The 16372-nt window shown below is 40.6% G+C and overlaps 1 protein-coding gene across 4 annotated transcripts; it reads right to left on the reverse strand.

The window, feature by feature from the left end:
• Positions 1-5438: 5438 nt before the first annotated feature.
• On the reverse strand, positions 5439-15310 carry g3bp2a (G3BP stress granule assembly factor 2a). Of its 4 annotated transcripts, none has more exons than XM_005932358.3 (13): positions 15117-15307; positions 13296-13414; positions 13133-13214; positions 12590-12763; positions 12106-12196; positions 11882-11987; positions 11584-11764; positions 11185-11286; positions 10555-10657; positions 10392-10451; positions 10150-10281; positions 9919-10037; positions 5439-8747 (listed from the first exon to the last, which is right to left on the reverse strand). In XM_005932358.3, exons 2-13 carry the CDS (start codon positions 13388-13390, stop codon positions 8475-8477), a joined length of 1518 nt encoding a protein of 505 aa, XP_005932420.1. In that variant the 5' UTR covers positions 13391-13414; positions 15117-15307; the 3' UTR covers positions 5439-8474. The 4 variants fall into 4 exon arrangements, with proteins under 4 accessions (XP_005932420.1, XP_005932419.1, XP_042080967.1 ...); XM_005932357.3 differs by having other exon boundaries at positions 9910-10037; XM_042225033.1 differs by lacking the exon at positions 11185-11286 and having other exon boundaries at positions 15117-15310.
• Positions 15311-16372: the final 1062 nt, after the last annotated feature.

Raw genomic sequence — 16372 nt, forward strand, 5'->3', positions numbered from 1 at the left:
GCGTGTGATGGAGCATTGTCCTGCATGAAAATCATGTTTTTCTTGAAGGATGCAGACTTCTTCCTGTACCACTGCTTGAAGAAGGTGTCTTCCAGAAACTGGCAGTAGGACTGGGAGTTGAGCTTGACTCCATCCTCAACCCGAAAAGGCCCCACAAGCTCATCTTTGATGATACCAGCCCAAACCAGTACTCCACCTCCACCTTGCTGGCGTCTGAGTCGGACTGGAGCTCTCTGCCCTTTACCAATCCAGCCACGGGCCCATCCATCTGGCCCATCAAGACTCACTCTCATTTCATCAGTCCATAAAACCTTAGAAAAACCAGTCTTGAGATATTTCTTGGCCCAGTCTTGACGTTTCAGCTTGTGTGTCTTGTTCAGTGGTGGTCGTCTTTCAGCCTTTCTTACCTTGGCCATGTCTCTGAGTATTGCACACCTTATGCTTTTGGGCACTCCAGTGATGTTGCAGCTCTGAAATATGGCCAAACTGGTGGCAAGTGGCATCTTGGCAGCTGCACGCTTGACTTTTCTCAGTTCATGGGCAGTTATTTTGCGCCTTGGTTTTTCCACACGCTTCTTGCGACCCTGTTGACTATTTTGAATGAAACGCTTGATTGTTCGATGATCACGCTTCAGAAGCTTTGCAATTTTGAGACTGCTGCATCCCTCTGCAAGATATCTCACTATTTTTGACTTTTCTGAGCCTGTCAAGTCCTTCTTTTGACCCATTTTGCCAAAGGAAAGGACGTTGCCTAATAATTATGCACACCTGATATAGGGTGTTGATGTCATTAGACCACACCCCTTCTCATTACAGAGATGCACATCACCTAATATGCTTAATTGGTAGTAGGCTTTCGAGCCTATACAGCTTGGAGTAAGACAACATGCATGAAGAGGATGATGTGGACAAAATACTCATTTGCCTAATAATTCTGCACTCCCTGTATAAATGGCAGTTAGGAGGATTTTTTTTAATTACACAGAAGTAGGTGTAATAAATACCAACTGTTTCAGTGTCAGTAACATTTCCACTTTCAGTTTATTATACTTGAATGATTATGACTGGACAGGATATGATATTTTAAAAAACAAATGTTGTAAAATCTTTTTTTTTTTTTTTTAAAACCCACTCTCCCTGCTCTCCAAAACATTGTGTGAGGATTGATCATACATCTATTAATGTCAAATAGGCTATTTATGTTTTTGTTGTAGACAGTTATTATGAGGGACCATAGTATGCCATAATATGAAGGCATTTGGTTTTTATAGAGTCAAAACAACCAGTACACATAATAAAACAAATAAAAAAACATAAACACATTTCATATACACGATGTTGCAATAACTATACAAGCACGAGGTGAAAGCTGTCCATTGTTAAAACCTTAAAATATACAAAAATATATATATACAAAAACTGGCAACCTCTTATGCATTTTTTATGTATTAATTCTTAATTAGTTTACAAGAATCCATAAATCAATTTTTAATTATGAATACAATATTCTGTTACCTCACAAACATCACTTACTGTACCTTTAATTGATTGTTAGCCTGCAGACAGACATAAGCACACAGGAACCTTTTTCATTGTGTAGGTGGTCATTCTAATAGTGTAATTCAGGGTTGGATCAGCGCATACAAACAACCCAAACTTCCTAGTCAGCGTGCAGGGATTTAACAAAGTGAAAACTGTTTTGGTGTGTGCACTTTATGACTGATTCATAACTTTGTTACCTACTTTGGAGAATTTTACTATTTCAGCTTATAATTGCTGTCATATGTCTAGCTCAATCCGAGGGAAATCAAATTGTCACACATAAATAGGACACAGTGCGAACCTCAGGAAAGGCATTCAGGAAAGGACTGTTGGGCACTTGAACCTGTACAGTCTAATGCATTTTATTGACTTTTTTTTTTTGCTTTTAATTTTGAAATATAACTAATAGGTATGGTATAACTGTCAAATACACATCTAAATAATCCTTAAGCAGAGTGACTAAGTTTATATGTGTAGGTACTTACAGAAAACAGCAGGTAAACAGTAAAGTTTACAGAAACACACTCAGAGGAAGCACAAATCACAGAAAAATAAAGTGAAACCAGAAACCAGATCTACTTGATTCTAACCTGCGTGTAACTCCAGGGCTGGATTAACCTGCCAGGGGACTATGGGCCCAAAGAAAGAATTGTGTTTCATGGAACATTATATAGATCCAGGTCTGCTGAGTGGTGTGTGATCTGGATGAGAATAAAGAGGGGGAAAAATCTACAGGAACGCTGAGATAAGCATGACAATGTTCATTCAATTAGCTGTAAACATCTACACATGGATGTCTAGCTGCTTCCGGCTCACCATGAAGAGCCGGAGAGACAGCATTCAGCCAGAAGAGAACAAGTAAACCTTCATGCCACCAAATATCATTTCCCAACAAACACAACAGCACGTTTGGCTGTTTAAATAAAGAATTACCTTTTAATTTTCCTACAGCAATGAAAACTGTTTCTGTAACTGTGTCTTCAGTGCCCTTAACCCCCATCTACCATCTGCTCTGATGGCCGGGTTCATTGTTACTGATCGTGCCCTTTATTATGTGTGAATCTTGATTTGCATAAATCTTGTTTCTAAAGCCCTGCGCACAGCTGCTTCCACACAGCACAGGCACCACAAACCGATTCAAATGCACCCAGTAATTCAGTGTCTTTAATAAACTTATGTTGAAATTAGTGAAGCAATCCAGTACAATAATATAAAAGCAGTGGAGTTTCATCATTGCACATCAGAGCCATGACACAAATGACAAAGCAAAAGCAACATGTGGTCCTCTAGTGTCTTTTAAAAGCTTCACACAGAGAAGCCTGGACACATTTTCTGTCAGCTATGGGAACGACAACACCTGCATCTTCAGAGGTTTACTAATCTACCAAAAAATGAACTTATACATTTTAAATATGGATCTTTAAATTGTGGAACAATCACAGAATGATGTTCCTTAATGTAAAACTGCAAAGACCTGGAATATCTCATCGTCTAGAGTACACAATATCATAAAAAGATTTTAAGAATCTGGAGAAATCTCTGTACACAAGGGACACGGCTGAAAATCAGTCAGTCGGGATCAAAATAGGGAATCATTGCATGGGCTCAGGAACACTTCCAGACATTAACTGAGGTAAAAAACAAAAAAACAAAAAACAAAAACATGGATGCCACATTCTCCAGACTCGGTTGAAAATCATACATCTCTGACTGTATTGAGGTGCTTTAGGTCCCATGAGATTAGCAGCACCTTCAATGCTGAAACGTATATACAGGATTTCAACATAACCTCCTATCCAGCTGACCTGTCTGTCAGGGAATGCGTATTTCAGTAAGATGATACTAAACCTCATACTGCAGCATCTAATATAACAGCATGGTGTTGTCCACAAGTTTCATTGTACAATGACAATAACAGGTTGTTATTTTATTTTTTAAAGTAACCGAAGACATTTCTATACAAACAAGCTTTTAATTCATTTTTTTTATTGTTTCATATTATTATTTTATGTATCTTTCTGGTTTTATTGTGAAGCACTTTGTGATTTTTATCGGTGAAAAGTCCTATATAAATACATTTTACTTACTTACTATTCTATTCTATACCAGTAGAGGAGTCTGGGTGGCGAAGAGGCCTGGCAGCAGTCCAGATCTTTCACCAACTGAAAACAATTGGAGCATACCTTAATCCTTAAAAATTAAATTCCTTAAAAAAAAAATAAAGGAGCCTTGTACTGCTCTCCTACTGCCTGGATGTTTGGTACGCATGGTCCACCTCTGACAACAGGAAGGCTGTGCACAATGTAATTAACAATTCCCAAGAAATCACTGGCTCCTGTCTCAGGAAAACCAGGTTCATCACAGGTGACCCCTTGCACCCTGCACACCACCAGTTTGACCCACTACCCTCTGGTGAGCGTCCAGGGTCACTAACAGCTTCTTCCGATGGGCCACCACACCTTACCAATCTGAGCCACGGTCTCGTCACTCAGGCCACTCACAAACAGACTCTTGCCTTTCTCTTGTTTGGTATATATTCCTCTAGATTATATATACACATTATTTCATTTCAGAGTTACTTTTGTATTTCAGCTGCTCAAAGCACTGCCCGTCAGATAGGCCCAAGGTGCTTAAAACATTCCTCAGAAATTCTGGTCCATGTTGGCGTGATGGCATCAAACAACTGTTGCAGAGATGATCTGAGATTTTCATGGCACATAACCTGCTGGAAATGAGCATCAGAAGATGGGTACGATGTGGTCTTAAAAAGATGGACTTGGGTAGGCTGTGGCATTTAAACAATGCTCAGTTGGTAGTAAGGGGCTCAAAGTGTGCCAAAAAAGAACCTGAACACTCTTACACCACCAGCAGCAGCGTGGACCATTGATACAAGGCAGGATGGATCCATACTTTATGTTGTTAACGCCAAACCCTGAACCTACCACCTAAATATCAGGGTACAAATTGAAACCCGTCACATCAGGCAATATTTTTTTAACACCTTCTGTTGTCCAATTTTAGTTCCTGTTCTTAGGTAACAGGACTGGCACTTGGTCTGGTCTTCTGCTGCTGTAGCCCGTCTGCCTCAAGGTTCGACATGTGTTCACAGATGCCTTTTGCACACTTTTGTTTTAATGAGTGGTTATTTGACTCACTGTTGTTCCTATCAGCTCAAAGTAGTCTGACCCTTCTACTCTGACGTCTGGTATCAACAAAGTATTTTCACCCAGAGAACTGCTGCTCACTGGATATTTTTCTCTTTATTGGCCCATTGTCTGTAAACCCAGGAGGTGGTTGTGTGGGAAAGTTGTAGATTAACTGTTTCTGAAATACTCAAACCAAACCGTCCGGCACCAACAACCAAGCCACGTTCAAAGTCACCTTTCTTCCTCATTCTGATGCTCGGTTTGGGCTTCAGCAGGTCGTTTCTACATGCCAAAATGCACTCAGTTGCTGCCTTGCGACTCGCTGAGTAAATATCAGCACCAAGAATAACGTAGCCAGGGACTGTAATATAATTTAGCAATCCTAATAATAGAACTAATCAGTTTTAGTATTAGGATTAAGCAGCAGGAAACTGATGCATGGGTGGAGTTAACAATTCCATCTATCGCTCCAGTGTTACAGAGACTAAAAATGTTAGCTGACAGCCATCAACCACTTACAGAAACTAACAGGAAAAAACTGGGAGAGAGAAAAATGAGTTTGTATGAGCGAGCTTAAGACTTTCTGACACCTTTTAAGGCTATTTTGAGAAGCAATTTTGCAAGAAACTTTACAGGGAGTCTCTCTTTTCCTCCACAACCCTATGTTTAATATAGTTTGTGTTTGGAGGCCTAAACTTTACACGGCCAACGAGGGGAGTCTCCTGTAAACATGACAAACGGTATGAGCGGTGATGTTATCAGTAGTTTATTGTATGTTAATTCCAACACATTCAAAATGGAAAGGAAGAAAGAAAAATAAAATAAGGACCTAAACGTTAAAAAAAAGGGGGGAAAAAAAAGTCTCCACCTACAACAGTTTTGTAATAGCAACAAGGGTAAACACAGTAAAATGAAGATGGCAGCCAAATGTTTACCACACTTGCTAAAGCCAAGAAGATACTTCTATTTCCATCAAAAAAAAAAAAAAGGGTTGGAATGATTTACAATGAGGATCCATTAACTGCACTTTTAAATCACAGAAAAATAAATTAACACTTTTTCTTCCTTTTTCCTTTCGAGGGTCCTTTAAAGTTTCGAGAGGGATGAGTCGTTAAAGACCTCAGCGAGAAAAGAATTACCCATCTATAAATTTCTACCTTCGAACGTTTTACCACCACTGACATGGAGAAAGCACGAGATCGGTTTGAAAGCATGATGGCTCTTCTTCACCACTCTCTTCATTGACCGTTGCTGTAAAAATTATGATTGCAGTCAAGTGCCCGCGTTAAGCAATTACCTGACAAATAGACATTTGGTGGGGAGGGGGTGGGTGGGCTGAGGCACTCGAGGATCAAAGCTGTCATTTTTCTGCAATGTTAGGTCAAAAGCTGTTACCAAGTTTAAAGTTTAAAAGCCATTTCCACATCTGAAAACATACCACAAAATTACCAAGCATGACTGTGAAAATCTACCTTGACGATACCATACTTATTTACCACGTCTTGTTTCAACTGCGAGTGAGAAGGAGAGATTTCACACTAATTACGAAGAGCAATTTCTTTTTTGCAGCCAGATGAGAAATTTGGAGAAGTTGTTGTGTTGAGACTGACGAGATTGTCCCAGAAATGTTGGAAATAGTGCAAAACCACCAGACAAGGAAGACCGCATTAGTATATTTGTCAAGAAAAATGCTACATCATCATTTTACTTCCCGTTTCAGTGCAAGATAAAAGGAAAAAAAAAGAAAAACACGTTTTCCTTTCCAGCCGAAACCAAAAGGTCTTCCCTCCCTTACCGAGTGGTAACAAAAAAAAGAAAAATGCTAATGGACAAGGAGGAGCTGACATGTATGGCATTCAGATAACTCAAAATATGCACAGTGAATAATCAGCATATGAAAATACAAATGTTTTAACGCTAGAAAAGTGAGTGCAGTTATTTGCTTGTCTGTAGGCTGGAGGGGACCGACGAGCCCCACGCATACAGATCTTTACAAAAATTGTTGCTGAGGAAAAAAAAATAAAACAACAGTCTGACAACTTGTGAGTCCAGGGGTCAACCCGATTGCTGCCATGAGTCGATCAAAACTACGGCCAGTGTCTGAATTTTATTCTGAGACATCGCCGAAGCGTCAGTTCAATGAAATCGTGGTCATGCGGAGCTATGACCTGTTAAACCAAAAGACCAAGAAGTCACTGCCACCATTTTTAATGTACCTTTTGGTTTTTTTTGGAGGATGAAGTTCTTCAGATGTGGGGCTGCACCTCTTTGCTGTTTTAACAAAACAGAGCATGAGGCCCCTATTGTCTCTACAAAACCCACGACACACAATTACAACAAATGTACAAAACTCACAGCAGATTATCTGTAGTAATAAAACAGTATGGAAAATGAAATATGCACCTGAAAAACAAATCTTATGAATACTGCAAGTATTTTTTTTTCCAAAATCTGCTCTCAGCAGATACCAGTTCAAAAAAAGAAAGAAAAGAGCAGCTGTGTAGCAGCCCCAAACCACTTTTAGCTTTAGTAAGACTGGAAAAGGTGAAAGAGAAGGCACCATCATGCTTTTATCAAGTCGAGAGAGAAATGGATATACACAGAAAAGCGAAACATACAGTAAACTATGATTTTTGCTGTACATTTATTCAATTACTCCGCACTTAAGACAGGAAGGGAGGGAAGAGGGAGAGAGGTGTTGACCATCCCAGTTTCGCAGTCTAGCTGGCAGGACTTTAAAAAAAAAAAAAACAAAAAAAAAAAGAAGAAAAAAACTAAACACTCAGAATCAAGAGGGGAAAAAAAACAAAAAAAAATAAAACCAAAGAAAGAAAACAAAACAAGAGCAAGCCGCCATCATTACTACTCTTCTATTGTTCAGCTTTGTTTCTCATTTATCCTTTGTTTCCTCACTCATCGGGTGTAAGTCCAGGATTAGAGGATTTTTTTTGATTCATAAATGAGAGAAAAGTGTCATGTAGATTTGTTTATCTTGTCCATCCAGCAGTAATCGAAAGGTTGTTTTGGGTCAAAAATGTGAAAAGTACATTGGTCACAGCCGACGGGCTGCGAGTGAGGCCTGCCCCGGTTAAGTCGTATCGCTTTGAGACAAAACAGGTCTCTCCAGCTGCGTCCCGAGCATGGATGTCAACGTAACATGACAAAAGTACCCATTAGTGCATATTGATGAGAGCATTATGCAATTTTGAAGCAGTGGTCTCTCAAAAAAGAAAAAGTAAAAGGCAAGCTTTCCCCCCAGGAACTGCACAGAACTTTGCATCTCACTCTTCTCGACCTGTGACGGGCAGAAAACCATACCATATAAAATGTGCAATAGAGGGGAATTCTTGAAGCAGCGCCCCAGTTAAGTCAAGGCATATATAATCTCTTTTGATGGGCTGTATTATTGTGGTTAAGTCTCATCAGTCCCTCCTAATGTGGCAGATTACTCCTGGTTGGTTTGCCTTTTTTTCCTTCTTCTTCTTCTCGCAAATTTACAAATTAAAGTCTGCGAATTCTTGAGAAACCTGAAAAGGATGCTCAGCTCACAACTAATAAGCGACATTTTTTTTGTTTGCTTATTTTGTTTTGTCTATTTCACAAACAAATGGTTGACAGGCTGTGTCACATTCCAAAGCATAGAGGGAACAAAAAAAATAAAATAAAAAACCAAACAAAAACAAATATATACTTTTATACATGAAGATTTCTTTTCGTTAACGAGAACGGTTGAAGATGAAGAACACGATACTACTTCCACACTTGAAGGGAGGAGGGGCGCTCTTTTCAGCGACGAGGGGTCGTGAAGCGGCCCTCTCCCTGGCCACTGGAGCCCCTTCCAGAGCCCATGCCGGGTTTGGGGGCCATGCTACCACGAGGCGGCGGTCCCCTTCCATCACGCATCATCCCGCTTCCCACGACGCCTCGTGAACCTCCGGCACCCCGATCGTTGCGCCTCATGTCCCGACGTTCGTCTCCCCCACGGGTCTCTCGTTCACGCACTGCTCTCGTCTTCTTCTCCTCCACGTTCAGACGCACCTCGCCTCGAAACATGATGGGCTGCAGGGAAAATTGAGGAGGGCACGGTCAGTTTCACTTTGCTCCTCTCCCAGACTATTTAAGCATTACTCTCCAGGTCTGTTTCATTCAGGTGGCAGCGACCCAGAGTGAAAGGACACTGGTGAGATTGACATTGCTGCCAACTTGAAAAGCGTGTTTTTAAGGTTTATCCTTACCACCCCACTGACTAATAAAACCCCACTATTACCTGCTACTGTGTAATGGCATCAATTTCGATATCAAATGCAATTTCCTGGATTTTTCTTGTCTCGTGGGCATCACTGATAACCCCAGCCTCAAACAGCAAAATCTTTCCCCACCCCATAAAAGGACTCTTGAGCAGGTCTGCAGGACTGGTTGAGGCAGAGCTGCCATTTTTGTTCACTCCCTGAAAATATGATTCTTTACACCTGCACTTATGCATCGGTGTGCTGGATCTTCTCCACTGTGTCAAAATGGCCACTCTTTAACTTGAACTCCAATTTTGTTAAAGAAGAGGCAAAACCTTTTGACTGGGTTTGGTGGTGTGCAGACATTTTGTTACTGTGGTCCCCCAATTTTTAGTGGGCAGGTATAAGGTAGTGCAGAGACTTCAGGGAATTGCAGTAACACATCTGCTTATCGTCTCATCATGGATTCACAGAGAAAACAAAAACAAACATGCGCCAGGCTGGATGTCACAGATTCAGGATTGGACACTGATAAAGACCCATGATGATGCTTGGCATGAAAGTTGGGCCAGTTTGACAGCAGAGTTGTGTTTTGTCTGTCAGTGGCTAATTTGCAGATGCACTAGTGCAAGCAGTCAGAACAAGATTTTTCACAGAGCCATCAGGAAGAGAACAGAAAGTCTGAAACCAGTCTAGACACGCTCAAGGAAAAGACCTTTGAAGTTTTTTTCCTTTCTCTGGGTGGAGACACGATAGCAATTTGACTTCATCATCTTGCTTTCCTCTTTGCATATTTAAAATCTCAATATGTGACTGACAGGACAAGGGATGCAAACAAATATATCACAGAAAACAATGACTTATGTTTCAATCAGTATGTATTCAATCTGAGCACGTAGGTGAACCCTAGCATCAAATGAAATGTAGCAATGCGTGTCACCAAAATCCACCACCAAATGAAACAAAGTGGGTAATGAAATGTTGATACATGCCCCTTCTACCTTGGCCCCCAGGATTCTCTGCACAGGCTCCGAATCGTCAAAGACAACAAATCCAAAGTTAGGCAACTTCCCACCAACGCCCTTGGTGTTGATTCGCAGTTCCACCACAGTTCCATATGCTGAAAGATCAGGGGATAAATTAAAAATAAAAATTCATCAATTTTGAATATTTTTTAATGTGGCAGAAAATAAATATATTAAAAAAAATTATATATATTTTTAAAAGCATACTCATAAAAAACTCTTTGAGCTCGTTTTCATCAATGTCATGTGGAAGATTGCCAACAAAAAGCTGGTGGCTGTCAGGGTACCGAACAATTCGCCTGCTATCCATGTCACCAGACTCTGAATCGCCCCTGCTACCTGCAAATCAGAACAACAGGCAATGAAAATGTAGAATCACACATCGGATCAACAACTGAAAAATGTTCTCAGTAAGAAATAAAACAAGTGCTTTAAACAGTAATATTTACCTTTGTTCACAAAACTCAAGTGCTGTTTTCCTGTTTGAGAGTCTGAAGATGCAACGCCATCTAAAAGCGACACAGACGTACAGATAGTATAAATAAACCAGATTTAAACAAAAAAACCAAAACCGAGGAATCTTCAATCTGAAGAGGTCGGTGTTAGCATTACCAGATCTGGGACCCCGTGGAGTGAAGGTTGGTCTGTCGCGAGTGCGCTGGTCTCTGGGGCGAAGAGGTGCCGTCTGTGTCTCCGGCTTTGCATCGGCTCTGGGCTAAACAAGGCAAATAAGAAATTAATATCATCTCAGCTTTATCTAGGATCAGACAGAAATCTGTCCTTTTGTGCTGGGGCTGTATGTCATTCTGATCTTTTCCTGACAAAACTTTTCCTTTTTACTGGTTGTTCAACATATTGGTTGTTAGCATTCAAGCGGTTGCTTCAGGTTTTAAAGAATTGCTGACTTTCCTCCATATTTTCCTTGAGGAGACTGCATATGCTGAATATGCCTGGTTCCAAATGAAAATTTCTATTTTGTTTGCTGCATGAAATCGGAAAAGTCCAAACACGTGTTAGTGTCCTTTTCAATGAGCAGAGGTCATTCACACATGTGTACCAAAGTTATTGCTCTTCTTCATCACAAACATTCAATGTGATGCACGTTTGAAATGAGCACTGCAAGAGACTTCTAAGAAGGGCCTACACCTATCAGAGGGGCACCTACAGTATCTCATTATTAAGGTTTAATTTACAACAAGCTCTCTTGGTTTTTAAGTTAATAAACTCATGGTAGTTATTTACCTGTGAGCTTGGAGCCTTAACAACATGGGGTGAGATTCCAGAAGAGGTGACTGTGCCAGAAGGAGGCAGGTTTTTACTGGTCACCAAGGCCCAGGAGAAAGGCTGTTAGGAGTACAGTAACGCATCATTAGGGCTACACTGATAATGCTCAACAGCCACACTGTCATATCAATGTTTGTAACTTTGATTAGAGCGCATTAGTGCCATGTGGATTCTGTATCGTCCTGCTCTGTGCATCTTAACATTACAAAATGCATTGTTTTTCCTTCTGGCTTTAAAACTGGATCACAGTAAAGTTGTTATTCTCTAAAATGTTAAATGCATCACTTTAGATTCAATGAACTTGTATTGCCCCTTGTAATATGAGATGGAAACCACTAAGAAGTAATTTCTCCTCACCTTGGGAGGCTCCAGGGTGTTTGGTGGAGACTCCACAGGGATTGGTGAGGGTGCCTTCTCCTCCATCTCTTCAAGAACCTTCTCCTCGACCTCGGGCTTCGTCTCCTCTACCTTGGGCTCTGGTTCGGGTTCCGGCTCTGGCTCTGGAGCTGGTTCTTCCATGGGCTCTTCAACTCCGTTGCTGCAGACCACAAATAAGGAAACATGAAACAAATGAGTCACCTCCGCAGACGGATCATATTTGAGAGACTTTCATCTTACATTTGATTGCACCGAGTTCTAATCAAGTTCTGCGTACCTGACGGGGTGAGGTTCATAATAGGTGCTGCTGTTTGGGCTTTCCTGAAGTGGCTCAGGGGAAGTCGGCCTCTCCTCTGGCTCCTCTTCAACCTCCTCCTCCGATTCTGCGGAAGCAAAATAGTTAAAAAAAAAAAACAAAAAAACAAGAGCACTTTAAAATATGAACATCTACTTAAACTCACTAGTTTTAAGAAAAAGAAAAGTCACTCATGAAAATCTCACCCTCATCAAGCTCAGCTTCGGAGTCTCCAAAAACCTCATCCTCATAACAGAAGATGTCATTGTGGACGTAGAACTTGTTCGCCACTGAACCCTGAGAACATGAAAAAAGAAGAAGAAAAGAAAAACTATTTAATATTTATACACAAACGGCACATGTTACAGTACTTCATGTAGATCTTTTCAATTAGGCTGGTCTTGTGTAGCCCTGATAAGAATTTATTAGTCTTTGTAGGTTTTCAGTCATCCAGGTCATGGTGGTTTAAGGATCTTGGAAAGAAAGCAACTGTACTTTTCATAAGTAGTGAGTTTCATAAAGATGTTCAGCAATTATTCAGAACTGAAGATGCCTCTTGGATGAGAGGTGAAATGTCATCACAAAACTTCTAGTCGCTTTCTTTCCAAGATCCTAACACTATTCACTTATTCCCTTTATTGTGAGGCCACTTTGAGACATGTGGGAGCACCAAGAGGTAGAAGCACTCACCTCGGGAGCAAGCACAAACGTTTGCATGAACTTCCTCATGGGTTGACCATTGTTCGACAGTTCTCCGAGGACTTGTACCACCACTCCATCGCTCAGTGTGGCATGAGCATCCACGTGCCTGATCTTTGTGTGGCATTCACTAAACTGCAGCGACATGACCTTCTTGTGGATTTCCTAAAATATGCAGGGAGGGGAGGGAAAAAAAAAAAAAAAAAAAAAAAAAAGAGAGAGAGAGAGAAAATGAAGGAACTAGGAAAATAGGAATCTTATTTCTAGTCTCTCACAAAACTTTTAATTACTAATTTGGCAGGTTAAAAATCAGCAGAATTTACCCAGTGTGTTTTAATTTTATAAGTATACATCAGCTCAGGGTGCAAGATGGTATTTTTACCTCTGGCAGTTTAATAATACCATTTTTTTTACTTCCCCATACATATATTCTTTGCAGACAGCGACTTATTTAAAACGTTTAAATTCCATTAAAATGACATTTCACTAAAATTAAGTATTACCCCATTAATGAACTGGGGCTACAGTACCTACCGCTTGCCCATACACTGCTTCTGCCAACTTTCCACTTGGGTCGAGTCCTCCATGAACGTAGGAAGAATTCCTCCCGTAAAACCTAATCGCAAGTTAAAAAGCATCATTACCCATGCACAAATTTCCCATCAAATAGACTGTCATGTAAACATTTTGCAATTACCTGTGCAGAAAATCTGGTGCCTTGTTTAAGAGTGTGTAATACTGCCTCACAAACTCCCGCCCTACAAGCAGGGGACTTGGCTTCTCCATCACCATTTCTTTGGTAAACAATATTAAGTGCTGAAATGAAAAAACAAACAAACAAAAACAAAACAAAAAACGACCAGGATTTAGTTATAATACCAAGAGCATGCATTTAAACATTCAGTTGGTGATTACACATACCCTAAACCACATTAGCAAAAGTGAAAATATTTAGTTTGTGGAAAAACATCGTGGAAAGACTACCACATAATACTTAAGATAACTCAATACTATTAAACAACACCGTGCATAACTAACAAAAAACAAAAACAAAACGAAACGAAAAACGGCCATATATTTTTTAGCAACACTCAAAATTCCTCCACTAGGATTACATCTGCATTTTACAGCACTGGCTTAAGCTAGGGAGTCATAATAGAGTGGCAACTGAGTGACGGACACAGAAAATGAAGTTCAAAATCAGTTAAAGCGAATCGTGCATTGTTTGCGGTCAGGCCATTTTAAGGAAGTCCATGTTGAGCACACGCAGTTGCAGTGCCTGAGGTAAACATGGATGTATCTGAGCAGCAAGTACAGGAAGTACAGAAAGGTCTCCTCTTTGCTAGAAAAGCGCTTCGTTTTTGTCGTCTAGGCCCACGTTTCATCAAACCAACATTAACTCCATACCAGAAGCAAGACAGTTGACTGTTTAGCTGGCTGGCTAATACACTAGCCGACATTCAACTGCGCCATCACGTCTATCCAATGAGACAAAGAGGGAAACCAGCTGATGATTAAAAAGGGAAGCTAGTAGTGCAGGTGCTCTGGTTAACGAGTGGAGAAAGCCAGTGAAACTACCGCTAAATCGAGTTGCAACTATACATCACGTTCATGTGTTATATCTGCGTAACCATATATAGATGAGTGGCCTGCTATAAAGGGCCTTTTCGTCTAACCACATTTTGTCATCTTTCACGTTTATCACGTTAACAGACGGATCCAAAAACCGCACCGTATGTGCGCCAGTTCTAGAAGTTTAATGAGCACTGAAACGTCGTTAAGCTGACACACGTTATATAGTGGACTGAATGAATATGAATGCCACTACCGGCCTCTTTGCTGTCACCGTAAACTGCTAACACGAGCCCAGCAAACTGAATCGAAACTCTGAGCCTGCGACACTGCTAACTGGCTAACACTAGCGTTAGCTGACTTGTGGCGTCGTCGTTTTTTCTTTCGACAGGGACCACTTGTTCAGACAGCGGGCATATTTCATTTACACGCAACCCTGGAAAACAGACAACATCCACACATACATACAACTAGCAGGCTGTTTGAAGGCAGAGCTCGTGTAAATCAAGCCGACCTGATGTTAAACCCGGCGTTAGCAATGGCTAGGGCATTTGCCATTGTAGTTAACCAACAGAGAGGTTCCACTACTGATACTATCCATTCACTCTTTTAAAATTTGTTACAAAGCCCAAGTAAGATAAAGCTCCCTCACACTTCTGTTAGCCAACGCCTGAGTGTCCAGCTATTATCAATGAAACAAGTTAAGAGCTAATGCTAGCTCTCAGAGACAACAAAGGAAGACGATTTAACTAACTTGATTCAGAGTTAAAACGTCTAACCACACAGCTAATGTGGAATATTTGCACAATAATGACACATTTTAGTCGCCAACTCTGAATTATTACTCGTTGTAATCGATTGGAATAGTTGCGGTGTAACTACACAATGCAGCTAACATTAGGCTAGCTGATGCTGTAACCATTAGCTTAGAGGAATGCTAACTTACCTTGTGAAAGACCTATCTATGTAGACAGAATGGTGTGTAATAAATAATTATGAGCAACCGACTGTAAAGGGTTCTGAATTACAGAAAATCCCAAATGAGATACTGTGCGATTTCCCACGCTGCTCTCACTGACAGTTTATGATCTCTGCTCTACCAGAGATTGAAGATTTAAAGCGATAGCTTCGATTTATTGTTGTACCCCTGCAATCCGGGGCTGGGAACCCCCATTACACAAATTCAGCCAATGGACTGATTACACTGGGCAACAAAGAGAGTGACGTCAGATAAATAACCACGCCCCTACAAAACTATCCGCAAACGTGTGGAGCGTAATTGAAACGGTACTCATGGACAGGAGTGTTTTTAAACTCTTTAGTTGCCCTGCATTGAGGTTTTTGCGGTTTTTTGATATCGTCTATGTTGATATATACGTAATTGTCTGTAGCATGCATACTGCATGCATAATAACATGCATACTGTATACTGTTTAAACGTGCATATCAAATCGATAATTCTGTGATTACAACGCATTCTTTTGGTAAAAATCTCATTACAAACCAGTTCTAACTGTGAACAACTTCTTCTCCTTATTCTCAGCTGTTCCATTTAGGGGGTCCACCTCTAATTCTCCTTATCACTAGTATCCTCTTCTGTCACACCTACCCTCTGCATGTCCTCCGTTACATGCATAAATCTTTGCATATTCAACAGTACTCTGTCCAACATATACACTATCCATCTTCTTCATATATCCGAATCATCTCAGCCTTGCCCATTTATCCTCGTCTCCAAAACTGCTCAACCCGAGTTGTCCCTCTGATGTACTCAGTTTCTATCTGGTCGCTCTCAAGAAAATCTCAGCATCTTTAGCTCTCCCATCTGTACGTTGGTTACCTGTCGTTTTCTTAGTCCCACCATCTCCAAACCACATATCATAGAAGGTCTCACTACCATGCTGTAAACCTTCCCTTTCACTTGCCGCCACTCTCTGTTCTCTGTTCTAGGTATTTAAACTCATCCACCTGCTCCCTATTCTCACTATTGATTACAGTGTTGTCTGCAGGCATCATAACAACTATAGAAGAAACTCATCTCTATCAGTCGAAAAGATGACATAATATTTTTCCAGTACACCAGGGCAGGACCGTTTCTCAGTCAAAGTTGTTAGTTTATTTTGATTTGTGTGCACTGACTGTTCTGCTCTAAGATGTTTACTGTATGTTTCTCTGTCTTCGGATTAATTACCTGTGGAGACA

Source organism: Haplochromis burtoni, unplaced genomic scaffold (assembly GCF_018398535.1).
Source record: "Haplochromis burtoni strain Fernald_Lab_line unplaced genomic scaffold, NCSU_Asbu1 Contig_158, whole genome shotgun sequence".
In the NCBI taxonomy this organism is placed as follows: Eukaryota; Metazoa; Chordata; class Actinopteri; order Cichliformes; family Cichlidae; genus Haplochromis; species Haplochromis burtoni.

What these genes read in the sequence shown, in the direction of transcription:
- g3bp2a (XM_005932357.3), bottom strand. Translation starts at nt 13,390, where the DNA reads ATGGTGATGGAGAAGCCAAGTCCCCTGCTTGTAGGGCGGGAGTTTGTG. An exon ending in GCACCAGATTTTCTGCACAG is followed by an intron (nt 13,215 to 13,295) that starts GTAATTGCAAAA and finishes ACTTGCGATTAG; the next exon opens with GTTTTACGGGAGGAATTCTT. An exon ending in TCCACGGGGTCCCAGATCTG is followed by an intron (nt 10,452 to 10,554) that starts GTAATGCTAACA and finishes TGTCGCTTTTAG; the next exon opens with ATGGCGTTGCATCTTCAGAC.